Raw genomic sequence first — 27673 nt, 5'->3', positions numbered from 1 at the left:
TTCTGGTTTGTTTAAAACTGATGAAAACTAACATGCGTCTGAAATAGAAAGCATAACAAGTTCTGAATAACTTTTGCATGGTGTGCATTTATTTTGTAGGTGCCTTGCAGGTTATAATGGAGAAAGGTGTGAACATTTAACACTGAATTCATATGCACATGATTCTTACGAGCGCTACATAGCTGTGGGAATTGGTGTAGGAATACTGACCAGTGGAATACTTGCCATCATCTACTGCTACGTAAGAAAGAGGTACGGGAGATCTGGAACCTTCTGATTGCATGAATCTGAATTAATTGATCAATTAATTGAATTAATTGATTGCAAAAACCTGAACTGGAGGGCTCTGGGAGTGTGTTCTTGCCTGTTGCTCATCTGCGGTGTGATCTTAAGGGAACTAACACTCTACCTCTGCTTTCCCTTCTGCCAGTGGGTCAGCAGTGTGATTGTCTGAGATGCGGGGCTCACCTGGGCTGCCTGAATGAGTTAGGTGATTGGACTTTGGTTCTGTTCAGCGTGCTGTGCTTTTGTCTGATAAAAATCACAGCATGGTGTCCGTTTTAGATGCAGGAAATTGAAATCCCCCTACAAAGTCTGCGTGGGCGAGACGGCACTGTGAAGGTCTGGCACTGGGACACTCACCAGTTTGCCTGCAAAGGAGGGGAAGGTCTGCTGGGAAGGCCCCCCTGCTCCATCCGACAGGTGCCCCAGCCTCGCAGAGGAGATGAACTCGAGGGAATGGCAGAGGAGGATGTGAAGGGAACTCCTGCAGAACTGACAGGCTCCGTTTAGTGTTGAAGAAAGACCTCCTCTCCTTGGTAAAGGTGGCTCATGCTCAGGTCCAAACAGCTGAGGGCACTGGCAGGCCTCTTGGCGCTCTCCTGTGGTTGGTGTTTGCCAAGGGGAGGACCTGGTTGGTTTTAGCTGTTTTCAGTCATTTCAAGCCCTAGAACAGTATTCTGCTTTGGTCTTTTGTGTGTTTTGTTTTGGTTTTTTGTTTGTTTTTTTCTTCTTTTTTCTCCTGGAGGAAAAGCACCACCTCTCTCACAGTGGAGCTGTATTCTGGACATCAGGTGCTGACCAGAAAACATTTGGATTCTGATTTTGGTGTCTGCTGGCTGTGTGTGTGGATAAACATCCCTCTTTCAACCCAGCTGTTACCTCCAGTGTAATGGGCCAAGTACAGGCTTCTGCTGCCATAAAGGACAAAACCAAAATGCTTTGGACTGAGGACAATGACTGGTTTGCAAAAGCTTTCTTAAACTTAGGAATAGAGACTAAGCAATTCCTGGAAAATTAGATCATGACACCTCTGGGCATGGCATGCTCTCATTGTTTTCATGAGCAGAGGAACCAGGCATCTTCCTCAGAATGGATTATGGAGTGTGCTTCTGACAAAGAACCTTTCTCATCCCAAACATCATCCAGCAGCTCCTCAGATCCATGGAACTTCAGGCAGAACATTGCCTTGCTGCACCCTGATTTCTGCACAAGACTTCAATTTCTAGAGAAGCTGGAATTTTTCCTAAAACTTCAGTACACAGGAAACAGACTACTCCATCCTCACATTATCAGCACAATGTGACCACTCAAATAAGAAAAAAATTATCTTGGGCATTTGGTTCTACCCTGGACAAACATATTGGATGCTTGGCTCCCTTCATCTCATCTACAAAGAATTGCAAAGGTACAAAGATTTTGTTCAAAGAAAAGAGAAGAAAATTGATTCTGAAGATGGTGGCACTAACTGGGACTTCTCAGTGACAGCTGGAGTGTTTGCCAGTGCTGACGAGACTGGAGATGGTTCTCAGAGGTTTTCATTTCAGCTGTTGTACGTTTTAGACTCACCTGCTGTGCTCAGTCATCTTCCAGAGAAAGGCAGTTGGTACTTGAAGATTTTGTGGGGTAATATCAGCTCCTAAATTCAGGTGGCTTGCTGAAAGCGCAGTTTCTTTGTTATGTGAATTAATTTTCACAGCAGGAGGCGTGTTGCTTGTTGAAAAAACTGTGTATTTGTGAGACTATGGTGACAATTCTGATATGTGAATGAAAGGTGGAGTTTGAAAGGGTTAAAAGTGCCTGTGGCACTCGAGTGGTCTGGAGTTCAGGGGGCTTCTTACATGGGGGTCCTGGTCAGTAGCTGAGCCATTTTGGCTCTCTGTGTGATACCAACAAATAAAACAGCACATCACACACTGTTTGGAATCCCACATATCAGAGGGAACAACCGGCACATGCCTGGATTGAGACCAGTCCTTTCCTCTGCACATCAACATCAGCATTTCCCAACTCAGCCTTTTTGTCTTCTTCATCTCAAGTTAAATCCTCAAATCTCTGCATTGTTTGCTCCTTTCCATTCTTCTGACCTTTTATAAATGTCCACTGCCAGACAACTTGTGCTCTTCACAATTTTCAACTCAGCTTTCAGTAGTGGCCCCGACGTTTTCTGTGCCACACGTGTGTAGTGAGAGGGCAACCATATGTGAATTACAGTCTGTGCATCCACACTGAGGCACAGACAAAACCCACCCTTCACCCCTCTCACATGGAAATACCTATTGAAAACATGCATGCTGTCAGGAAAACACAGGTGAGAGATCTTTATTATCGATCTCAGAGAAAAGTTTAGAGCTCAGTATCCAAAGGATGAAAAACCTCAGGGTTTTTGTCATGAGTGCATCTCCCTCTCAAGAGCGAGTTGTCTCTTCCTGTGTGCACACTGCCAGTGTTGGATTCACCCCCCGGGGACCAACCCTCCTCCATCGAAGAGGCTCTGTCTTGGAGCAGGCACACACCTTCCTCAGGGGGTACGTGCAGTTGTTAAAGAACTTCTAAGGGCAGGAGTTTGAGCAGCTGGACACTGCCTTGCCTAAAGAAAGCTGTTGGAGAGAGATGGATTTGGTTTGGTTTTAGCTGTTTGTATGTCCTCTTACTGATGTTTTTTATACCCTTAATGTACCAGTGGCCAAGCAGGTACCTTACAGGATATGGGAGTTGTTCTTCAAAAGTATTTACTCATTGCAGTGAGACATTCTGTACCTACAGAAAACACACACTAAATTTTTTTTCATGTTTAGTTAAACGTAACTGAAAAGGAAGGTTTACTTCAAGGCCACAATTTATCAGGAGACTACATAGTGAAATATGTTTTTCCAGTTGGCTTTCTGGCCCAAGGCAGCTTTGGAGGGGCTGCCAGTGTGAGTTTGCTGAGATTTTTTTGTTAGTGGAAGAAAAGCTGGAGACTGAAACACCAGATGAGTCTGTGCCACACAAAATGAGACTTTGTGTCAGGGTAGAATGAGAATAAAATGGAAAGACAAAGATGAGAAGAAGGAAGGAAGGAAGCAAGCAAGCGGAGGTCTTTGCTGTATTTTAGCATTCTTTGTCCAAATGGTGTCAAGGCTTCCAGAACTGGGTTCCTCAGCACCTGGGTGCTGTGTGCCCTTCATGCTAAAGCACAGGCTCGGAGCAGGCCCAGGCTGTGTTTGAGGCATCCCTGCCTGCCTGACTCACTGTGCAGTTTGGTGCAGTGCCCTGGCTGAGGAAGCCTGCCCTGCCTCAGATGGCTGCGTGGAGTCAGCCCTGCCGAGCCCTGCCTTGATCAGTGACAGATGCTGCCAGCCTGGTATGGTGTGTTGCTGCTTACGGTGCTGAATTTCCTGCAGAACTGGCCTGTCAGAGGATCAGGATCATCTTTCCTGGCTCATTTATCAGGCTCAGAGTCCTTCTGTAATGGCATAATTAACAGAGTTGTAAACTTCTCCTTCCCATTCTAGCTGCACGTGCCAAAAACTGTCATTTCAAGAGGAGTCCCTGTGTTTGTGTGGCTTTTAGGCTGGCCTGCCTCAGCTGTGAGGGGCACCAGCTCCACAGGGCCGAGCCAGAGACATCATAGACCGGGATCAGCCTTTCCAAGGGACGGAACGCTTGCCCTGTGCATGATCCTGGCTGGTGGAACCATACTGGCTTTTCCTGCAGCGCATCTCAAGCCGAGTTGCCCTTAAGCCACCCAGCCCTCAGCCTGCTTCACTGGCATCTGCAGCCGCTGTGCAGGTGTGCTGGGCTGTGACTTGAACACCTCCCTCAATTCAACACCCACTTCCTGCTCTGGCGTGTGGGTGGCCTGCAGTTACTGATCCCAGCAAGGACTGTTTCAAACAGGGAGGTGCAAGCCTGGGGAAAAAAGGGCTGTGCTTTCCAAACAGTCCTTCCTGCCAGGGCACACTGTGGTGAACAGCGGTGCCGTGATCGCACTCGGAGCTGCACTGGCACAGGAGCACCTGGGCCAAGAGCCAGCCAGCCACTGCAGACAGTGCCAGAGGCTCCTGGAGAAGGTTTTTGAGCTCTAGTGGCAAGCAGGTAGGTAGGAAACAGTTTTCCCTTGGAGAAGATTTTGCCTTTTTCTTAGTAACCCCGAGTATGTTTTGATAGTGACACAGCAGGGTTTCTGGTCCATCCCACTTATAGTAAAAGTACAAATCCAGTTTACACTGCTGCAGCCAGCACAAGGCTGCCTGTCATGTGGTCTGAGTGTAAGTCCTGCTTTGTGTACTAAGAACTACCTGTAAAACTGGTTACTTGCTAGTGACTCTCAACTTCATGCAAAAAAAAAACCCAAACCAAAAATCAAACAGAACAAAATCAACCCCCCAAAAATCATATGGCTCTCAGCAAAGTTTTAGAGCTTTGTAATTCTTTACGCTCATTAGATGTTTTGTTTAATCTCTGGTCCATGAAATACACTGTAGCTTTCAAAGCATCCCACAAGGAGAAGGCTAATTTGGCAAAATAATTGATATAACTAAGTTCAGAAAGCTCCTGTGACCCCTGAAGTTCTCAGTCCGTAATGGATTTGTCTTTAGAGCATCCCCAGGAAGCAAAGCAGTGCTTCAGGAATGATGTGCTGTGGAGAACTAAGACAGGGAGGGATTAAAGTCACCTGAAGGAGAGGCATCAAACTTTTCCAACCTTTTCAATAACTCTTCCGTGAGTTCTTTTAAGAACTCCAGTGGTGCTCTAGTAGGTCAGTAACATAGCAGCAGTGTTGAGAGGGGAAAGACGGGTCAGACTTGGTAAAGTGCAAGTTTCGTGACGGACAGCGCGGTGACGGACAGCGCGGTGGCGTCCGCAGTGACTTGTGGCTACTCATACCTGTCCTGAGCCTTGCTCTGAGCAGGGAAACGCCTGTAGAGGTCCCTATTGTACTGCAAATCCAGGAAACCAGCCGGGACTCCTCCTTTACGACCCAGTTAACAAACAAACAAACAAAAAAGTGCAGGTACTCATTAAAAGCTCAGTGTGAGTAGTCATTAATTATCATGACAGCAATAAAATCTTGCGCTGGGACTCGACGTGGGGCTGCTCCTACTCTCGCTGAATTGACTGGGAGCGAGAGCAAGTTCTGTGAGCAGCAGATGGAGGTGAGCACAGCCAACACCGCTGGGGTGTGCATGAGAGGGAAACGGGCACGGGGCTGCTGCTGGGAGCGCCGGGACTCCTGACCCCTTGGCCTCTTGGCTGCACAGCTGGGAAGAGCTCGCTGTCCTGTGGCTTCGGGATTAGGAGTTGAGGCACAGGCTGGTTTTGGCTGAGAGCAGAGTTTGATTTACTGTGTAAGGCCAGGGTCTGTGTGGGCAAGCCCACCTCTGAATGAGAGGTTGTTCAATTCAAATTAAACTTCTCATTTCATTTTTATAAATATAAACATAAAATTTGTCTGCGACACACAATTTCACAAATTAGGATTAAAACTGTTTTAAATGCTTATTCTCTGGAGCAGTTTGGGATGAGCTGAACTTGGGAATCGAGGCATGCCTTACATAGCACTTTGGAGGGCATTTTCCACTTGATAGTTTGCTGGGGTTTTCCCCTGTTGTGGAATTAGGGCCACTTGTAAAATGGAGCTTAGCTCTGAGCTCAGTTTTCTAACTCGTAAAAAGGTCAGAGGTATCCAAAGGCCAGGTTTTGACATTGTCCATGCCTGAAACTGAGTAATTTAAAAGCTAATTTTTAATGAAAACCTCATGTTGAATTTATCTGGTGATATTGGCAAGCAAGTTTCCTTGTAGAAATTCTCTAGTGGCATTTCTTTTTAACAATATTTTGTCCTTTAATAAGCAAAAATGCTGTTTGCTGTACTTCAAATTCCTGATACTCAAATCTAAAGCTGTGTTTCCCGGCCAGGACTGACCAAAATGCAGCATTGACTCTGCTGATGAGAGTCAGGCTGTTACTGAGTACAAATTGATGTGCTGTTACCTTCAACTTCCCAAGCCGAGGGGCCACACTGAGATCCAGGGATGGGAGTGTTGGAGCTTTGTCACTCCTTGAAATCTGTAACGCTCTTTGCTTTTTTTAATCATTGTTCAGGTTTTTTTGGTTGGGGGCACAGGGAATGCGGGAACCCTTCCTCTGTCCTCCGTGTCCAGTGCCGTGGTGCAGAGATGCCTCTCCATAGCCCCCTCCGACTGAGAGCACAGCCAGGGCTGTGGAGAGGACAGGGCCGAGCTTTGCAAGAGCATCTGACTAACCGAGGCAAAGCTAACTTGCTTGACATCATTTCGGTGCGTCAGGCCGGGTCTGTTTGTGTGCCATTGTTGTGGCAAATCCCATGATGAACGGCGTGCTATTGACTCCTGCCGGCCGCTTGACGGAGCGCGGCAGCGGATTTGGCCGTGAGCGCTGTTCCAGGAAGTGTCTTAAGAGATGCCAACGCCGAATTTAAAGGCTGTGGGGCAACAGCTGGGCCTCTCGGGGAGCTGGGGCAGCTTTACGTCACGGGGAGGATAAGGAGCTTCCCTTGGGTGCATCCCTGCTCTGCGGGCCCCACAGCGCAGCAGCCACCTCCGGGTGGAGGTAGCAGGGCAGGGTGAGTCAGTGACACGAGGGGACCCCGAGTTACAGGCCTTGCCAGAACACACACAATTTGGCTGAGAGTTCTGTGTCTGTTCCCTTCATTTCAAGGCTGTGACATCCCATGTTCATGTGCGTTTCTCGGAGGGATGCTGTTGAGGAGGAGAAACTCAAGGAGGGCCCCCAGGTGGCCTTGTCTGTGTCTGTGGGTTTGGAGACTCTCAGCATCTCAAGTGTTGGGTTGTTGGGTACAAATCTTTGTAGCTCTGGCAGGACATTTGGTGGACATTGGCAGCTTAATCTGCCTTATATCTCAGGATGGATGGCTCCTGTGGTGCCCTTTCGGGCTGTCCGGGTTTGCCAGAGTGAACCAGCACACTGAAGTGCAGGCAGGACTCCTGAGGAGCTGAGAGACAGGAAATTCTCTTGCCCTTTCCCCTTGTTAATACTTCTCTTGACTTTGGTGGCATGTTCACGGTGTCTCACGTGCAAAATACATTTGAAAGTTCTCCCTCGGGCATTTCTCATCTGTCTCCAGAATTCCTTCCTCCATCACTAACTGCATTTTCCATCAAGATTACAGCAGGAAAAAAATGTTCTCTATGGGCTAGGTGCTCCCCTATGCGTGAAAAATGTGTGCAGGAGCCAAGAAACACTAGGAGTTTGTTCCTGATTGTTCCCAAGAAGAATGGGCAGTGACGCAGGCGAAGGGCACGACCTTACACCAACACACACACGTTCTGAGGCCTGCACAGAAACAGCTGTGCTCTCATTGCAGCACTGAGGAGTTTGGGGTGTCTGACCCAGCTGGGTGTCCCATTGCAGCACTGAGGAGTTTGGGGTGTCTGACCCAGCTGGGTGTCCCCTCGCATTCCTCCCTAACCCTTCTGGTCCAGCGGGGGCAGGTGTCTCTCCTTCAGGAGCAAGTGCCCGGATGCAGAAGAGGAAGCACCTCGGTGGGCTCTGTGTGGATGCTGCAGAGGGGCATTTTGGCCCTGGTGCTGAGCTCTGCCAAGGGCTGAGCTGCTCCCTCTCTGGAGAAACTGTAAAAGGTCTCGTGGGGCTGGGAGGAAAGATGGAGCCTGCTGTCCTTGCTTTCCTCTCTGTCACCTGGCCATGTTTGCACTGGTGTGATGTCCTCGGTTCCTTTAGGCAGAGGGGGATTCCCCTGTGTTCAGTGCCACTGTAAACTTGCAGGTGCCCTCGTGTAATTCAGGTACCACGTGCAAACTGCAGCCTGGAAGGACTTAAAAGGGGTGTTTGATTCCAACTAAGGGTTAATTTGATTGCTTTTTAAACTATTAAGGGTTTGTGACATGTAATGGTGCAATACCTCCACTGAAGGCTTTTCCAGAGAATTATTCGTAAAACAAGGATCTGTGATTTTCCCAGTTAGCTCTGGCCAAACTCCTAGCCCTGCTGCAGGCTGTAGTAAAACAGTTGTTGACTTCAGCGGGTGCAGACTTGGGCTACTTGCACCACCTTGAATCTTTGAGTATTTAGGCATTCATGGCTTTTAAATGCCGTGGGATTCTTAATATTCTCTTTTGTTTGTGGTGGTTTCTTTAATAAGAAGTACCATGACACATAAGAAGAGCAAGGTGAGAGACAGAAACCAACATGACACTCGGTAACAGCAACTCAGAGATGTTAAGTGTGCTTTGAATGCTACTTGAGGGTTAAAAAACCCTGAATGTAGGAGGAAACTCAAGGGCACTTGGCTCAATATATATGTGTATATATACATGTACATATATGCACAGTTTGAGTAGAGCCTGTTGAATTTTCTATCAGCTTCATCAGCCTTTGGAACAGACTGCAAGGGGCCTGGGATTCCTGGGACACAGGAGAATCTGGCCATGTCTGTTCTGTTGGAGCTCCTGCCTCTCCTGTTCATGCAGATAAAATTGTAGCAGAATTAACGTGGATTTTGAGCAGTAGCTTGTGGAGTAACTGGTGGCACTGGGGGGAATTAGATTGAGTATTTTCACAGGATTTTCCCTCAGCGATCCGTCAGTTGTTCATGCCTGCCACAGGGCTGCTGGGGGCTGTGCACTGTCCATAATTTCAGTGAATTGCAGTGAGACTGCTTCTCTCCCTCAATACAGATAGTTCTGCCTGTGTCTGTTGAAAGAAAACATGACACAAATGGGAGCCAATTTCTCTTTGTCTTCCAAACACTGGAATACCTTTAAGGCTGTGCATTGCCCCTTTACTTGCACATCCTTCCATCAGCACTTCAGCACTGTGCTGGCCCGTGCAGAATTCCTGTTCTGCCAAATGATATTTTCTGTGCCCAGGTGCCATGGAAATACCTGGTCAAATATTGACAGAGGTGCCCTCTGTGTGTGTGAGAGAAAATCTCTGACTTTAATGTGAATGCCATACCTTGTGCTGATGCAAAGCTGAGGCTCTCCCTTAGATATCAGGTGGTTTGGTAATGTTGAACAGCAAGTTTGTCTTTATTTCTCATAAAAATTATCTTTGTTGACCTGGATCTCGGGTTCATGCAGGTCAGTATATGTACAGAAAGTCCTGCAGAAAGCATTTCAGTATCCTTCAAAGAACTCAGGGAAACACAACCCCAAACCCAGCAAAGTGAGGGAGAATTGGCTCCCCTGTGCCCACAGCCATGTCCCTCCTGAGCCCCATGGAGGGTTTGGAGCTGGAGGCTCTGCCCTGGCACAGGGGCAGGTCTGTATGTGAAAGGTTTAGATCAAGGCCTGCACAGTCCTCATACTCTGCGCCAAATCTTTAGTCCACGCCTTTCCCCCCAGGTTTATGGTCCTGTGCAGAATACAAAAATGATAATTATTAGAAATAACACAAAATACAATTCCATATGATTTAATGCAAGTCAGTGCCAAAGAAGTCCAAGCAAACATTTCATGTGTCATGAGGAGCGAAATGGCACAAAAGCAGCTTGATCTGCTTCACAAGGCCCGTTAGTTCAGAGGCTTCAGCTCAAACACGGCTCCTGTCTTTTTTTGTAAAGCAGCCTGAGTACCAGACAGGAGTGGAGCACAGGGACACCGGCACGAGGCCCTGCACATGTGTTTGGTAGGTTGCAGACCCTGTGTGTGCCTTCGTGCTGCCACCAGACAAGTATCCAAATAACTGCAGGGATGCCATGGGGATAAAAGTGTCACAGACTTAGAAGGTAGTCCAGAGGGGCTGGAGGATGGTAAAACCAATACTTAGTCCTTAAGTAATACTTTGCATCTGTCGATGGAAAACCAAACACACTCCCAGTGTGCACTGTGGGGGGAGCAGACAGCATTACAGCAGCCAGCTGGAGTTATCCAGCTGAAATTATCTGGAGACTCCCCTGGCCTGTCACACTGCAGAGTGAGTGGAGGCTTCTCTGCCTCTGCTTTTGCCGCTTGCCTCCTTCAGCCCTGCCGTCCATAAACAACTGGGGGGAGTTTCGGGTGTTACTAATTTTAATAGAGTGGTTTTAAGTATGTTTTGCCTCTGCAGAGCTTTCATAACATGTAGTAATAGAGGCTTTTGGCAGGAGCAGTAAAGCAAATTGCTCCCACCCTCCCTTAGCATGCGGTAAGCTGGGTCTGTCCCAGCAGCCACGTGACTGAGAGTGTGAACACGGCACAGCACCTGGGAAGCTGGGAATGCCCGTGTGAAACACGCACGCTCCGTGTCCAGCACAGGAGCACCAGCCTTCTGCTCTCCCACGCTCCCTGGGCCCGTGATCTCTGCCAACTGATGCACTTCCCTGCAACCGCTTATTTTGGAGACGAAGGGGAATGTTCTGTCACCGGGGATGCACATCCTTGCACCATGGTTGACTCTAAGCCTTAATTTGCTTTGCTTTTGAGGGCTTGCATCAGACTTTCAGGCACTTTTGAACAGAGACATTTGTGTTTATCTGCCTACCTGGTAAGGGAAAGGTAAGCAATTTTTATGCTTTAAATGCCTGTCATATCTCCCCAAGGGCATTTAGTTATCTCGTTCCTTAGCTGTAGGTACAGTTGTAGTGGGTGTAAGTTACAGCTTCCTCCTGCTTTATCTGCAAAGCAATCTGGAGCCCAGCTGAGTTCAGAGTGCAATATGCAGGGATTTGCTTTAGAACAAGTAGTGCCAGGACTTCACACTGCTGCCTTTTCCCCCTGGTTTTAAATTAAACACCAAGTTCCTGATGATTTCCTTCACAGCGAACACCTGCCTCATGTGACTGTCAGCGTTCAGTGCTAATGGTGGGTTAGAGGGGTGGAACACAGGCAGAGCGGCGGTAGGGGTGACACCAGAGCAGTCTGTGCCCCCCATAGGAGAAAAGCAGAAGAAAATGGGGCCCTGTCTATGAAGGTTTTGGGGACAGCAGACCCTCTGAGGTTATGTTGGGAATCAGACTGAAATGAGACTTGTTCTAGTTTTCGCTTGCTTGTGACATGGCATATGAGTCTTGTCCTTTCGCCAAGGTCTGGGGGAAGCGGCTGAATGCTTTGTTGGCATCTGAGCTGATGCAGCAGTTATAGCCTGGAGTTACAGTTCTTCAAGGCACTTATTTTGGAGCTAAGGACATCTTGTCAGACTACTTGGCATCAGTGTGCTCCCAGTAGTGGGTTATTCACATGTGAATTAGCAGCAACACAACTTGTGCTTCTACACCAAGGGTTCTTAGTGTTGTTCTGCTGTTGGCTTCCAAGCTGGAGCTTCCCTCTGCATGCAGGCAGCTCCTCCACCCCCCAGAGCTGGCTACCTAGTCAGTCAAATGTGAGCTAAACAGGGTAGGTGTGCCTTGCTTTTAATACAGTATTTAGCTCAGCAGGAAATTTGAGCTTCTCTCTAGCTTTGCTGAGAGGCTGTGTCCTGAGATGGACTGCCAAAGAGTGAGAGGTTAGTGTTATGACTTCTTCTTGAAAGGTATCTTTAGATTTACTGCAGAAAACTTGCTGGATTATGGATAGGTATCTAATTACTGACCATGAAAACACCCTATTTTGCAACGCTGAAGAAGAAATTCACGAGAAAATTTAGATTTTTCTATGTGTGTCACTGTCTTCATTCAGCTGGAATGGGTTGTTTATATGAAGGAGAAAAAACCCCCTACCTCCAGGTAGGATGTAGCAACAAACACTCATAGCAGTGCAACACCCTTGCCCTCTCTCCCTGAGTGAGAACTACACACATAAGCCCTTGGGAAATGACGCCAACAACAGCGTATCATTTCCTTGATTTACAGTTCCCCGGCAAACGCTCCCAAGATGCACCAACTGCTTCAACACTTTGTAGAAGCCATGAAGTAGAACCACTGAGGGCACTTGTGTGGTCAGTAAGACTTGTGCAACGTTCCCAGGGAAGCCGTAGTAGAGAGAGACTTGCAGCGGGCGGGCATGTATCAAGCGGGTCCAGTGCAGCTGAGGGACTTCCGGCAGGATATTTACAGATCCTCGATATCCTGTTTATGGGAGCAGTGTAAACCATCGAAGGCCGTTGCCCAAAGGCTCCGATGTTATTTCGGTGTGCGTCAAAGCCAGCTGCAGCCCCTGCAGTGCAGTGGGCAGCTCCGATGACGGGTGGCAGGGCAATCAGAGCTGCCCCGCTGTCATTAAACGCGCAGCAGCGTGCAGTGTCTTACGTAAGGGGCTCTGTGAGACAGGAGGGAGAAGCTTGCTGAGGGACCCCTCTCTCAGCCTAGTTAACCTGTGCGCCCTTTAAAGTGTCTGCTTTGGGAAGATGAGTAATTAGCTTTGTGTACAGTAGCTCTTCCTGGAAATCTCTCACCTGGTTCACCAAGGGGAATGTTACAGGAAAGGAATAGGGGGAAGGGTTGAGGAGGCTGGATGGAGACAGAAGAGCAGGGCTATGCTCTGCACAGACTCTCGGGTCTGGCACGTTTCACCTGAGACAGGCCATCTTCTGCACTGGCTTAACGGGCTTCTGGCTGATGTCAGGCTGCTTGTGCGCTGGGTTTCCGCAGGGTGGGTTAGTCTGGGTGTGGAGCTGGAGCCTGAGTGCGTGGTGCTTGCAGGGGTGACCTCGGCTGTAGGCACCCTGCAAGTCAGGGTGCAAAAGCATCTCATCCTGAGCATCTGATGTGCAGCCTCACAAGAAAGGAGTTCTCAGGGATATCCGTTCAAAGTCCTATATAGGAACTGTTGCTTTTCAGGAATTCAGCTAGGTTTGGAGACCAAACCTGTGTTTTAACCTTTGGCTGACTGACCCTTATCCATAGCCCTTTATTTCCTGTATGAAGGACAAAGACCCTGCAGCAGGAGGATTGATCAAGAACTGCCAGCCGTAGCTTAGTGCTGTTCTTACTTTAATAGTAATGCTGATCTAATTAAACCCAGCCCTGGCCTTTGTCTTGTCCCACTTGATTTGCACGCATGCGCTCCGTGTGTCATAAGGAAATTTCCTGCCTCTCTTAAATAACATCAAGTGGCAGGAACGAGGACAAGGGGGTGGATGTGAAGATTCCACACAGAGGAGTTATCCGTGGAAGTGTCACAGTCAGCCGACTGGCTGCTGCCACCTCCCCCCCAGGACATCCAGTTGCAGATGTCCCATCTCCCATGCACGCTGCAGGCAACCAGCACACTCTGTTCCCACTAGTGGGTAGGTGGACAAGTTCCCTAGAGGTTAGGCCTGGGCCTTCTCCTCCTCTTGGCCCTTGGACAAACCCACAACCCCTTGCTGAGACAGCAGAGAAATAGGCAGGGGCTGAACATCTTTTATTTTGCTTTTCAGTGCATGAGGAATCCAGGCTGCACTCCTGAGATGGGTTGGGGAACAACCAGCTCTGACCAGAGAACTGGAGTCTGTCTCCTTTCCTGGTGGCTGCCAGCAGCCTGACCTGCATACATAGGAGGAAAAACCTGTGTTGGAGGCACATGGTTTCCACTTGTGCAGGAGCTCTCCCTGCCCTTCTCAGCCCCACAGAGGCCTACAGTCCTTCCCAGTGGCTCCCAGTTGGTACCCAGTGTGTGGCTAAGTTGGCTAATGCATTTCTTTGGTGTGTGACCTAGGAACAGTATCTAGGGAGACTTGGATACCTGAGGTGATGTTCAGACCATTGATGGGAGGAGAAGGTGACTAGAAGATGATGTCACATAGTCTTGATCATTCCCAAACCAAACCCCAGAGGTTTCCACATACCATGTGACTCATGATTGGCTCTCAAGAGTTGGTGGTACTGAATTCACTGGAGATCAAAGAATATGGAGTTTTATAGCAGGTTGGGCCCAGTCAGGGAAAACACCGAATGGAAACATGGTGTTGGGTGTTGCAACCCCAAAGTATTCCTGGTCAGCTTCTTTCCCTTCTGTCTGCATCTTGGCAGACAGAGAGCATGAGATCCCCCCTGGCTCCCAGCTGATGCAAGCTGCAAGAAGTGCTGGGGATTATTTTTGCTGGAATTGTAGGAGAGCTTCATTGGGGACCACGGTGTCCTAGTTTAAAATCTGAGTGCAATGATGAATTGGGCACCTGTGTTTATAGGCTCCCTGGGGCAGGCTGTCTCATCACCTCTGCATGCCAACAGCCAGCACAATAAAGGCCTGATCCTCACAGCATTTTTTTTTTGGTCACTTCAGTAATAGTAATGATTAACAGTAATTATCAGGACAGTAATGGGAGTGTCCCGTGATGCTGGTGGATGGGGGAATTCCACCGAGCACATCTGCTCCCTTGCCTAGCACTGGTTACCAGGCCAAACAAATACACCGGGGACCCATGGCGCTTTCCTAGATTTGGTTTCTGGAGCATGTGCTGGCAAAGCTGGTTTCAGGTGAATTGCTGTTTACTCCGTCATCCCTAATGACACACAGCTCCTGTCCGGGGTGCCCCGGCTCCCTGTGCGCGTGGCTGGCGTGCAGGTGACGCTCTTGTAGCCAAAACGTGGAGGCTGTGGACGGCTGAAGTGCTGGTGGTGGAGCAGGGCCTGGAGCACAGGGTGAGTCACAGCTCGGGGCTGCTCCTCATTCAGCAGGCCAAGCACAGCTGGGAAGTGCCCATCAGGCAGCTCTTCCTTTGCTCCTACGTACTTGATGTAGATGAGCAAAATATGTATCAAGGGCCAAAACATGCTTGCCAAGGGGATTGGAGCCAATGTAGCCGAGGCCTGCAATGACCAGGGCTCCCAGATGGAGCAGGGAAAAGGCAGGGGCTCTGCTGGTGGCTTGAGTGCAGCATATATTGCTCAGGCTTTAGTGCAGGCCTTAGAGGCTGGCCCTGTGCTTAGCAGGTCTGTGCTTCCCAGCACAGTGCCTTCTTCTTGTCCTCCCCATGCTAGCACCAGCTGTCCCGATGGGAGGTACAGGGGAGGGATGGAAGGTAGTGGTGGAGAGCCCACAGCCAGGATGGACTGCTATGGAGAAAGCTCCACAGCGGCTGGTGAGTCACACCAGTCCCCACAGTGGTGGGTTTGCTGTCATTTCACTGCCCTGAGGTGGATGGGCAGAGCTGTTGAGCGGGTGGGCCATGTGGTCATCCACCAGGAACACACTGTCACATAACAGTTTCAGTTCTCTTGGCCACTGAGCAGGGATGCTGCACCCAGGTGTGCACGTGGTGAGCTGCCAGAGAGGGCAATCTTTGTGTTTGCATGTGTTCTGTCTCTCCGTGGTTAATTCTTGTCTTCCTGGAGAATGAGAAATGCTTGGAAGAGATGACTTTATGAACTCGAAAGAGGTGTCGATGGACAGAACAGGACTGATGGGCGAGGAGCGGGTGTTCTTCTCCCAGCTTGCTTTCAGCTGCTACATGCTGTGGGAGAAACCCCATTTCTTCCACCGTGGTCCTCACATATTCTAAACAATTCATCTGGAGTAAGGAGAAACAATTACTGGATATATGGGCAGTGATATGGGGGAACTGGGCTTGCTAACATCCTTTTTAAGGGTACAGATAAAATGCCTGCACAGGTTGGTTTAGCAGCAAGTAAAGGCAGAAGCCATGGAAAGACTTCACAAATGAAAAAGGCTACAACCCCTTGGAGGCTAAGAAATCACTTAGCGTGGAGCACCAGGCTGTAATTAGGAAAGGGAAAACACCAGCTGAGCATTGTGAAGCTCTTGCTGCCCATGAGATGTGTTGAGCCACTCAGGAATTGCCCAGGGGAGAATAATGGAAAAGTCATACAAGCCAGAAGAATGAAGCTTTAAAAACTGTCCTCTAGGGAGGAATCCAACATGAACTGGCAGACTTGTCCACTTTTCACTGCCATCTTCTGAGATGGAGGACAATTAGCTGTTTGGGCTTTTTCTCTTTCTTTTTTAAGTTGTTGGTTAGTTAATACTGACCCAAGAAGTTGGCTAAAAAATCAATGAATTTGGGGAATTGCTTTTTTGTTTTCATAGCAAAACATCTGTGTTGTCCTGTAGCTTTGACCTCTTGCTGCATTTACAGGAAGAGACATCGGCCACTTTCAGCCTCGGGTGCAGTGTTTTGAACTCTCATAGTTTATAGGAGAGACTGGTTGTTTAAGAACATTTGACCTAAATTCATCCCTCAGATTCATGGCAAATTTGAGACTGACCTTTAAATGGAATAATTTGGCTCAAGGTTTTTCTTTACTCCGTTTCTCCAGACAGCCACATCTACGTATCCCTGTTAAGTACATTCCCTTCTTAGGGCATTTGTGTTCCCACGAGCCCCAAGCTTTTGACTATTTAATAATTTCATGGAATCATTTATTTGGAAAGGCCCTCTAAGATCGTTGGGTCCAGCCATTCCTCCAGCACTGCCAAGTCCACCACTGAACTGTGACACTAATGCCACATCTACACGTCTTGTAAATCCCTCCAGGGACTTAATATTCATCTTGCGTAGTTCAAATAAAAATGCTTTCAAGAGTGAGCTGCACTCCAATTAACATCTGACTTTCTGAGAGTATTTCTTGAGCATCTCTCATGCTGTGCAGTGAAAGCTTGCTGTATGTAAAAATCTGTCTTACTGTTTGAAAAATGTTGGCTGATTTTCCCATGAATTTATGAAAATACTGCTTTTGGTTACTTTGTGCCTGTGTGTAACAGTCTTGAGTGCATCAGAGCAAGACTAGGAATGATCTTCTTTCAGCTTCAAAAATGCTTCCTAAAAAAAAAATGTTGATTTTGCAAATAGGTCTTATTCTCAACAGACAAAACCAATGCAGATCCATCCTCACAGTAGCAATTCGTAAAACTGGGTGCAAGTCCTACAGTAAGTAGGTGAAATGAGTGGTGTAGTCACTTGTCATGTATGGTTTTAGTTATGTAAAAGCATGCAGATAAAATGGCAGTTCATTGCTGTGAACACGTGTATTCTTCTACAGCAAGTCACCATGAGGAAAATAGAGGCCACAGAAAAATCTACATTTAACCTGGTTTTCTTCCTCTGTAAGGTGAGAAGGGTGTGTTGTTGTAGAAAGTGCTGTGTGTCATCAGTGATAGATAAACTGACAGACAAAGCTCAGTCCCTACCCTTGCAATAGTCACTGCTGTGAATCTGCTGCTCCGTCCCAAAAGGGGAGAGGAATGCTTGTGACACTGAGAGGGGCTGAAGCACAGCGTGGACTTGAGCTGAGCCACTGTGCTTTGTGAATAGAGGTTTGCTTTAAAGGCGATTATTCAGCCATTGCGAGGTCATAAAAGCAAGTCAGTCTTTCACGCAGGTTCTTAAGGTATTTCCTCATATTCTTGTTACACTTTTTAAAGAAGAAAATCCTGAAATGTCAAAGCATTCAGGGGGCTACTCAATGCTCTGGTGCCAAGGGGCACAAATCCATCAGTGCCTTGCCCTGGGCGTGCCGGTTCACCGTGGCTGAAATCAAGGCCAGCAGCTGATGCTCTGTTGCCCAACCAGTGCTGCCTCTCAGCGTTGTACAGACATGTCGCTCCGTAGCCAGACTGTGGGATGCAAGGAACCTGCCTCACAATGACCCCATTGATGCAGGAAGGCACCACGCAGTGTGAACAGCCTCTTGGAAAAAAAACTGGCTCTTGAGGTGTGTGCCAACCTTATCCCAAGCATCAGCCTCCACGTGGAGGAGGGGATGGTGAAAGCCGCACGCGGGGATGCTGGGTGCGAAATCACGCACCGTGAACTGAAGCACATGACAGACAGATGAAACAAAGATGTGTGCATGATACTTGTTTTCCATGTGTTCAAATCCGAAAGAGGAAATTCCAATGAATTGCTCCAATTGTGTCAGCGTTACTTGGTATCTGGGTACCGGTACAAGACTATAATTAAATGTTGCCTTTCAGAGGATAAATCATGCAGGAATTTAAGGGTAAAATTAATTATAAAGTGGAATTTCTGTGGTGATGCTGCTTTTTAAGGCATCTGTAAGCCCACACACAGAAACACTTTGCTAATAACTGCAATTCCTTCCTTTACACATTATGACCCCTGAGAGAGCAGACAATAAAATCCTTAATAAGGGGCATCAGCCCAAATTAAAGAAGCAACAAAAACAGTCACGTGGCATGAAAAAAAGATACCATCTACATGACATGACCCCAGCGCTGGGCGGGAAAGGGGAATGAGAAAAAGATTCCAGCTATATCATGTGCCACTTACTGTGGAGGGAAATCTAAAAGCTACTTTCACACTGAGCTTTATTACTTTTGTCCTGCCACCTCTCCTACTATTTAGGTCATTAATAAGTTGTGCTGACACTCAATTCTGTTGTAACGCACTGCCTTTTTTCATTTCAGCATCTGCATGCCTCTGTAGACCTAAGAAAATGCTCCCAAAATTACGAGGAGTATGATTTGTAAGTACCACATCTATTCCAGCCCCCTTAATTAATGCTTTTATTACTTAGAACTGCTATCTAAACATGGAGTTATGGTATATCATATTCTGCAGTATCTTCTACAATTAACTCTCTTGTATCAGTAGCTGCTTATAAAATGGAGAAACTATAGGTGCCTGAGTCATCAGTTGTTCCAGTGCACTTCAGTGCCAGGACTCAGACTCCTTTCACTCTGAGATAGGTTAAATTGGTTATCAACATGCCTTTATTGACGATGGAAGGCAGTAAGGCAGGGGAGGAGGATTTTTCCTTTAAGAGGAAAAGAAGTGACCAACATTGCTGAGCAGTTTGTTAAGCCAAAACACACTTTGTATTTCAGGCAAACGCGTGCAGAAGGGATCTGATGGTGGGGGATCCCTCAGCCATCCATGGTGGGCTGTGAGCACCGAACGAGGCCTTGCCTAATGTAGCGATGAGAGCGCGTGGGCTTCAGTGGATTACTTGCATTTTTCTCAGAAGTAGCTGTAACTGGTTGGCTGCTGTTTAGGGAACTGGAAGATGTGTTGCTTCCAGGAACTGCCCATGCTACTGGGCTGTGACAAGGCCGGAGGGGAAACGTGGCATAAACACCCCCTGAGCTCGTGACCATTGCAGGCAGCCCAGGTGCCAGGTGAGGTGCTGGCATTCCTGGGGCCTGTGCTGTAACTTAATAGACCATTTCTGCCCCTGGCCCCGGAGCTCCTTGGCAGCCCCACGGATGTGCTGAGGGTCACCTCAGAAGTGCCAGGAGATGGGAGATTAGGGATGGCAGCAAGTTTCCCACTGTCCACCCTGAGGCATTTTCCAATCCTTGGTTTAGGCACAAGTGATGTTCATGGCAGTGCAATGGCCCAGTGGTTCTTTGAGCACCAGCAGAGCCCATCTGGGCAGCAGCTGGCTCCCGAGCCTCGTGCCATTACATTTTGCATGGATGCACTGAGGGCAGGCAAAGGCAGCGGTGCCAAGGCTGTGCCATCAGCGGTGGGAATCCACAGCCCTGGGAAGTCCCGGGCATCAGTGCCTTGGCCAGATTGCTCAGAGGGGACAGGTGGTTTTACAGCCCCGAGCACTATTTGCAGAGATGCTCACTCCCCGCCGAAGCACCGGGGCAGCCGGGTCGCGGCGCTCCCCCTGCCTGCCGTCGGGGCATCGCCCGCGGGCACAGAAGCGGGAGCGGCCAGTCCCGTCCCGTCTCGTCCCGTCCCGTCGGGGGCGGCGGGGCAGGAAGCGACAGGAGGCCGGGCAGGCCGCTGCCCCTGGCCGGGCGGGCCGGGTGTCGCCGCGGGGCCCCGCCTCTCCGCCGGCACATAAAGATGCGGCCGGCCGCCGGCTCCACACCGCTCCTGGCTCCGCCGCCTGCCTTTCTGCCGCCTCCTCTGTTCCCGGGGACCGAGGGCGATGGACGCCGGCTGCCTGCGGGCCCGCAGCCTGCTGCTCTTCCTCGGTAAGCGGAGAGGTGCCCGTTCCCGCGGGCGGGGCTGGGAGGGCATCGGGCATCGGGCGCTGCGCTCTGGGACGGGCGTTCTCAAGCTACTGGGAAATCTGTGTCAAAGCGTTAAGTTCAGGCTGCCTTTAGGTGAAGCTGATGTGTTTCTCTCCGAGGTGAAGTCACAGGTAGTGACAGGTGTACGGGGGAGGTTGTGTGAGTTGAGGAGCAGATCACACACTCCATGGTGTGTTGTTATGGGATGTTTTGTTGCTTGGGCGATGCCTGGATGTGCTCTGGGACTGAGTGAAGGAGAATGTTCTTTCCCTTTCTCCCCAGCTCTTCTCCTAGTGCTGTCAGTTCTCTTTGACCTTGTCCTGTCCTGTTTATAGCTTGGTCCTGCTGCCTTCACCCAGGCCATGCTCTGAGTGAGCTCAGCGGGTGAGTCCCCACAGGAGCAGAGACTTCCTTATGGTAACAAAACAAGTCGTGGCCTCCCTCTGCTTGACACTTCTCCACCTCCTCACCGGGAGCGTGTAATTCTATTGTATGACATAAGCTACCTGAAAGTCCAAAGTGAACACGTGTATCCTTAGAGCACCGAGAGTCCTGGGGCCTGGGTGTGCTGTGATGCAAGAGCTGATCCTTGTCACACACCTCCACAGGGCGCTGGCAGTGACAGGCAGTGACTGCTGGGAGCTGACCCTGTCGGGCACTTGAGCCGTGTGGGCAGTGAAGGTCTGAGGCAGGACCGAGGGCTGGCACACTCACACCTTGCTCTACGGACAGAGCATATTCTCACATCCGTGGTGTTGGGGCCGAGGTCATAGTCAATGGAGAGACTCAGTTCCAAGACTTCTCTTTTGAGACAGATGTTTCCCTCACCTGCTAAGCCCACTGCAGCATGAGTTTGGGTCTTGGATCTTGGCCAGCTGTTTCCATAACAGCTGATGGATCAGCTGCACAGCATCTCACTTGCCAGGACAGCAGGCTAAACATCTTATAGTCTGTGACTCAGCCATGCTTTGCACAAAACTGTCACTGGAAGGAACTGGTGTGTCCTCATGGATCTGTATACGGATTTATTTGTTTCCGGGGCAGGCACAGTATCTAATAGTAAAGGATAGATTAGTCATAGCTAGGTGGCATCATAACAAGTAGTGCCTTCCCCTCCCAGGGCAGGAGTGTAAGCAGAACACGGTGCTCCTGGGAAGGCTGGCTGTTGCTGGTGTTATGCCAGACTGGAAGAGGTTCCCTGCTGAGTGGCTGAAGCCTGTAACTGAAGTGACAGCCATGTCAGGTTTGTATCCTGGCTCTCGTGGGCTTGGTGACTGTGCAGCAGAAAGGCAGCGGTGGCAGAGAGCTGTCGCTCACTCCTGAGCAGCCACGGTGCCGTGCCACCCGCGTGCTCACGTGGTGGTGATGGAGCCAAGCCCAGGCTCTGCCTTTTCTGGGAGTTGCTGCCGGAACCTTGGCACTGGTCTCCTTGTGGTCCCTGTAATGCTCGCTCAGACCTCAGATCTCCAGACCCACCTTACGTTTTCCTGTGTCACGTGTGCCTGGCCGTCAGCAAGTGGGCTGAACATAAAGGTTGCTGAGTCTGGAGATGGAGAAAGTGTTAGGGGCTGATGTGCCTGGCTGGAAGCAATAATGGGTTTCTGTTTCTTTGGCGTAGGGATCTCAGCCCCCATGCGGGTGGTGAAAGGAGAGTGGCTGAGGCACAGGGGCAGTATGTGAGTAAGATGACTGGTGTGTAGGTCTCCACAGGGGTGGAAGCAGTACCGGGATGACTGGGTGCACATAATGCATAATTATCTGCATTATCTCTGCTTAAGGGCAAGTCCTGGCACAGTTGAAGATGATCGTGTGGGCCTGTAACAATTTTGGAGCAGTAGTCTTCCCATGACAGACTGGTGTTTCCAGGGCTGCCTTAGAGCTGCTGTGGCCAGGCCCGGGCATCCATGGCTGTGAGTCTGCAGTTCTGCAGTTAGACAGTGGTAGTAGGGATGCTCACAAAGCCAGTGGGACACACTGGCTAACGTCCATTTTTCCTGCTTAGTCTACACAAAGAAGGCCTTAGACAGTCAGACATGCTCTGGATGTCCAAAATTCGGTGATGGGGATACACTCTGCAGTTAAAATGGGCTGAGATCCTTCAGGTGTGTGTCACCTGGATACCTCTGCACTTGGAATTGCTTTGGAAGTGCAACTCATTGAAGAGTGTAGGTGCTACCGCTGCGGCAGAGACCACAGAGATGCCAAATGTGAAGTAGCATCATGGGCTCTTCTTCAGGTGAACTAGTACAAGACTGGCAACCCTGGTGACAGGCAAAGCCAGCTGAAGTGGTGAATGACCTCTCAGAAACTTGACAGTTCCCCTCAAAAATGGGTATAAATCTTGCAGAGTAGTTAGTGTATCTCCCATGTGCATCCTTCATTTTTAGCAGTCATCCTGCCACTGGAAACTACAGCTGGCTTTCAGTGGATAAACTCACAGCTGGCCCTTGCAGGGCATCTCTGATGGAGGCTGCAGGAAGCAAAGGCAGTTGGTCTCTGTCCCCCATTTTCTTTTTCCCTTGTGGAAGGACAAGCAGGCAGCATCATTGTTCCTGTTCCAGTAAGTGCTGTCAGTGTTAGCCTTGTGGGAATACCTGGGATGTTGGATGCCAGTGATGTAGCAATCCGTGTAGCACTCACGTTCCTGCAAGGCACACGTGAAAATCCACCACCTCATTACTGTTATCTTGTGCCCTGTATTTGCTTAATGAACAGCAAAGGAATAGAAATATAACCTCTCCCAGGTGCTGTGTTTGATATACATCACTTGATAAATATCCCGGGAAAGGCTCTCCTTTGCCACTGCTGTGTGCGGATCCCTTATCCTCCCAGTGATGTCAGAGGAGAAATATGTGCATGGGGGAAAGGGCAAAACAGAGCAGTGCAAAGCAGGAAGAACTTTGCCCAAAAGCAGCAAATACTGCTGGGTGTCAGCAAGTATCTACAGCTGTGCTCCAGCCTTTCCAGCCCTGCGTGCCTGCTTTCAGGTGGAGGAGGATGTCATTCACCGTGCATGGCTGGGATAGGGCAAACCTTTGGACAGTGTTGGAGGAGGAGGGTATTTTTAATTTGTCCTTCACAGGTGTCTGAGTTGTGACCTTTCCTCTAGCTGGAAAGTGAGGCTTCCGTCTGGAGCCGAGGGGGAGAGCTGACTTGTCTCTTCCATGGACCTGGGCTGGAGCTTCTCAAATGCAAAAGCTGGGTTCTGGTAACTCTCAAACTGGGAACTTCAGATGAAAAATCAGCTGCTCAGGTGATGCTCAGGTCCAGGGAGTATGCAAACTGACACAGAAATGTGGAGGCTAGAAGAGATCCTCAGCTGGCTTCATCGATCTGCTTAACAAGCGGGTGTCTTGGATACCTCTGGCATGTTTTGCCTTGACTCCTGCTCTTTACTGTTGTTACCTCTTTCTGTGACATGTATCCTTGTCACGGGACAGAGCTGTCCTGTGCCACAGCTCCTCCCTGCCAAAGGAGCAGCTTAGTCTGTCAAGCACTCCTGAAATGTCCCCCTAGTTCCTGGGAAGAAGGACTGACTTGGTAAATCTTCTTTTCCCAGCATCTTTGGGGACCCCAGGTCCGTGCTGGAGCTCAGTCTGCCATTCTGGCAGTAACTGAGCTGCCAGCATCTGTCAGCCGATGGCCTCTTCTTTCAAACTCTTGAACTTTCTGTTGTGGCAACTCAAACTGGCCTTACAGAAACGTTAAACTGCTGCCTCTGAGGAAATCTGCACTGAGCACAGCGCTGCTTTAAAAGAAAATCCCACCCTGAAAGTAAACTTGCACGTCCTGCCCTATTGGAGTGAAAGGCAGGTCCTGCTGAGTCACGCCGGCAGGCGCAGGAGTCTCCAGCTTGTGCAGCTGCCAGCATCAAGGATCTGATACCATGGCTATGGCCCTGGGTGGGGAGAGCCCCATCTAAAACTTGATGGAAACCTGGCTTCTTAGCTTTGCAAGGAATGGTGGTTTTAAAAACTCAAGCACGGGAAAAACCCCTGTCCCTCTTAGATATTCCTGCTGTCCTCGTATGTAGCTGGAATGAAGGATAAAGGAAGCCTACTGATCACCCAGAAATAGATGAGCTGCCGGAAATCCATAAATCACCACTACTAGATTTAACCCTGAGATGTAATGAAACTTTCTAATAACTGGAGTTGAATTAGAGCGATCAAGAAATTATGGAGGCACACTCCCTCCATTAGACATGCATGACCTGACAAGTTAATAGAGGCAAACAGCCCAAAGACACAAATTACAGACTTCCGTGGAATGGGGCTGATGACTAAGCAGTTCATGAGCAGGTTAATTTGTGACCACAGCAGGGATGTTAACCAAGTGGATTTCATGGCCAGCTGGGGCAGACATTCACTGTTCCTCATGGGCAGGCCATGATGCTTGGGAGTACTTGTGCTGGCCTTCAAATCCTGTTTGAAAATGTCCATTTAAAATGGAATTCCTGAAAGCTGTGCTTGTTTCTTCTGGGGTTCTGCTGAGATAAGTAACAGTGGCCCAGGGCCCAAAAAGGGTGGGTCTTAGTGCAGGAACTGTCCAGCCCTTCAGCTGCCTACAGCAAGGACAGAGCTGAGGGAGCTCTTTCATGGGAAAGAGCAGATTTTGAGTTAAGCCTGCTTCAAGCAGTTTGTGATCTCTGAAGCCAGTGGTGGGGTGTGCTGAGTCACCAGCTGCACTGACTTGCAGACTCCTCAGAAATTCTCTTCCTGTGGACTGCTGTGACTCAAGGATATCTTGATTTTTATCAGCGAAAGAACTGCTATGATGAATGCTGGATTGTTGTGCCTAATTGTGGAACTCTGGCTGTGTCCCTTGCACAGGTGCCGTGCCAGGCCAGTCAGAAACCTAACATAATCATCAAATGGCCCAATTCCTGCCCTCCTGCGTAATCTCTCCAAGCCTGTTCCTGCCCAGGTTCACTCAGCGTGTGGGTGAGAGGTGGTCACAGACACCAGGTTTCTATCTGATCTCTGTTCTGCATCAAAAGTTCGTATTTCGGAGATGTGTCTTTGGGCTGCCTTATATGCCTCACTCAGACCTGTATTTTGTCAGCTTACAACACTGGTTTTTTCCTACTAGGATAAAAAGTTTCTGTCCTTCTTATATTAATAAATGCAGCGGTTTAAATGCTTAACTCGAAATGCATCTAGTTTTGACTATTGTTTTTATTCTCTCACAGGTTACCTATTGCAGGCAGCCCTGGGCACAACAGTGATCCCGTTATGTGGACCTGGTGAAATGGAGAACTGCACCACAGCGCTCAGTAAGTACTGCACAGCTCTTCCTAACAACAGATCTCTGCTTCCCATCTTCCCTGGGCTGGCAGCCTCACTGAGGTGCCCTTGGAAATCACCTTTCTGCTAAGCAACATTGCCCACCTCCTGAGGTGCTAATGAAATCTCTTTGCAGTCCAGACAGAGAACAGCCCACGTGTGGCCCAAGTGGGGATAACGAGATGCAAGCCTGAAATGAAGGACTACTGCTTCCATGGGCAGTGCGTGTACATCGTGGACTTGGATGAGCACTACTGCAGGTGTGGACAGGGCCCTGTGTGTCCTGCACGTATCCCTGGGGTGGGCTTGGAGGTGAACTTGGATCTCACTGCTGCTGGCACTTAGCTGGAATACTCAGCCAGCCAAGTATTAAAGGCTCACAAGAACTTGAAGAGGAGCAGTACATCTATACTGCACCTCAGCTGCACTTAGGCAAGTGTTAAGCACATGTGCTGCCTCCGGTGAAACCTCTGTGTGTGAGAGTCTCAGGCACCAGAAATTAATCACCAACCCAACTCGGGACACTTGTTCTGATGTGCTTCCCTGTCCATCTGTATTTATAGTAGTGTGAGATCCAGATTTCAGGCACAGCACCAAGGGTCTCCCCTTTGATCCACCCTACAAAATAAAGACCTTTTTATGCCTAAAGGCATTTTTAAGGGTAATCCTTGTTTACCTGAAGAATTTGCAACCCTTTCTAGGACCATACATCGGTTCAAATGGCTTATCCCTGAGGAAACAGCAGGCCAGCATTTCAGCACAGGGTCCGTGCCGCAGTGGAGCCCCTCAGGCGTGTCTCTAGTTCCGTGTCTCTCATTCCCAGGTGTGACGTGGGGTTCTCTGGAGTGCGGTGTGTGCACTCGGAGCTGGTCCGGCAGCCCCTCAGCAAGGAGTACGTGGCACTGACGGTTATCGTGGTTCTGCTCTTCGTCGCCGCCATCTCCCTTGCAAGCTACTACATCTACAGGAGGTAAGACAGGTGTCCTCGGTGGCTCAGGAAGGTGAGCTGGCTGCAGGTGTTGCCAGGCACCCTCGGAGTACCTGTGGACAGCCTGGCACACCGCACTGCCTCAAGTGCACGGGTTCGGTTTGATGTACAGACCTGCTGGCCTGCACCAGAAGTGCTCAGGAAAGGAAGTGTGCTGACAGCGTGGCATAACCCAAATTGCAGGCCAGGCTGCAGCACTCCCAGGTGCCTTTTCACCCCAGCACAGGACTATGGAGCTTGTCTATATAAGGACTATGTAAACATGTCTGGCTTAGAGGGTGTGTTGAGGTCAAGGAGTGAGCAGAGAGGGAATAGGAAAGTTCTGGTTCTTTTATTGGTAGTGCCATTTCCCCAGTCATCAGGAAATGGAGAACAGCTGGATTACTACTTGCTAATTCGTTATCTGCCATGTTATTGCGGTGCCTGTGATACCATGAGCATTGCCTTGTCAGCTTTACCATGGGGGACAGTAGTCTTCTCCATGAACAGACCCACAAGCAGCAGGAATCATTCTCCAGGCTAAAAATTAACAGTAAGCAGTTGCCAGAGAGCTGAGGAGGTGGAACAACTCCGGAGGGAGAGCTCAGCTTCCCAGATCTGATAGCTAGATGGTAACCAGCAGGATTTCTCAAAGACAGACCTACTTACCCAGAGGAAGACTTTAAGGCAGATGTGGAATTTTCAGTGAAGAGCTGAGAAAGGAGACTGCACGCGAGTGATCTCAGACCTGGAAATGAGCACAGACAGAGCCCAGGAGCTAGAGATTTAAAGGAGGAGAGATTTAAAACAAACTTTAGAAGGTCATACAGCTTTTTTTTCCCTTCCTTCCTTCACTCCCCAAAAAGCCATTTGGAACAACCGTCTTCCCAAAACTCACATTTCTCTCCTCTGCTCCAGGTACCGAAACAAGAGGAGACAAACAAACGCCAGTGAATACAAGGAAGTTGGTGCCCTATAGGAGAAACGGTGACTTCCTGCAGTGTTCCGTTCATCTGGATGGACTCAGTGGCTTCCCACCTATTTAAATATTATTTTTATTAATAATATTTACTATATTTATAACCTTAAAAAAATTTCAATTGTTCGGTGATTCAATCTGTATAGGTCAAGCATTTTATTTGCAGTGTTTTATTTTTTTATTAAATAATATTTCCTAAAGGAAACCCCACCTAAGTGGTTCTGTGGGATAGAGATATATTTTTATAAAAACTCGTCTTCTTGCTCTGGAGAGAAGAATTTTATATTTATTCTTGTGAATATACTCAAAGCAATTGTATTCCTTGAAATAAAAGTTTAGACAAAGTCAAAATATCTGCTGCATTGAAAGG

The 27673-nt window shown here is 48.9% G+C and overlaps 2 protein-coding genes across 10 annotated transcripts in view; both read left to right on the top strand.

The window, feature by feature from the left end:
* The window catches only part of LOC113996624 (probable bifunctional methylenetetrahydrofolate dehydrogenase/cyclohydrolase 2), a 60338-nt gene extending 35047 nt beyond the window's left edge, over positions 1-25291 (top strand). Inside the window, exons 9-11 of one of the 2 annotated variants that reach the window (XM_039387225.1) lie at positions 100-252; positions 18510-18568; positions 25264-25291. In XM_039387225.1, the coding sequence (XP_039243159.1) occupies positions 100-252; positions 18510-18528 (172 nt within the window). In that variant the 3' untranslated portion in view covers positions 18529-18568; positions 25264-25291. Of the gene's footprint in view, positions 1-99; positions 253-564; positions 2194-18509; positions 18569-25263 lie in introns of those variants that run through there. The other variant, XM_039387224.1, reaches the window with a different exon arrangement.
* EREG (epiregulin) lies at positions 226-27656 on the top strand. 8 transcript variants are annotated; one of them, XR_003543828.2, is made up of 7 exons: positions 19965-20033; positions 21193-21315; positions 25264-25347; positions 25494-25617; positions 26181-26327; positions 26980-27145; positions 27243-27327. XR_003543828.2 is itself a non-coding variant. In XM_039387239.1 (6 exons), exons 2-6 carry the CDS (start codon positions 18562-18564, stop codon positions 27301-27303), a joined length of 423 nt encoding a protein of 140 aa, XP_039243173.1. In that variant the 5' UTR covers positions 226-252; positions 18510-18561; the 3' UTR covers positions 27304-27656. The 8 variants fall into 8 exon arrangements, 7 of the variants coding, with proteins under 7 accessions (XP_039243173.1, XP_039243172.1, XP_039243171.1 ...); XM_039387239.1 differs by lacking the exons at positions 19965-20033; positions 21193-21315; positions 26980-27145 and adding exons at positions 226-252; positions 18510-18568 and having other exon boundaries at positions 27243-27656; XM_039387238.1 differs by lacking the exons at positions 19965-20033; positions 21193-21315; positions 26980-27145 and adding exons at positions 17772-17794; positions 18510-18568 and having other exon boundaries at positions 27243-27656.
* The last annotated feature ends 17 nt before the right edge of the window (positions 27657-27673 follow it).

Source organism: Pipra filicauda, unplaced genomic scaffold, assembly GCF_003945595.2.
Source record: "Pipra filicauda isolate LSUMZ 115617 unplaced genomic scaffold, ASM394559v2 scaffold541_size332799_pilon, whole genome shotgun sequence".
In the NCBI taxonomy this organism is placed as follows: domain Eukaryota; kingdom Metazoa; phylum Chordata; class Aves; order Passeriformes; family Pipridae; genus Pipra; species Pipra filicauda.
Note: the sequence above shows the minus strand (reverse complement) of the source record. Positions and strands in the feature narration are given on the sequence as shown.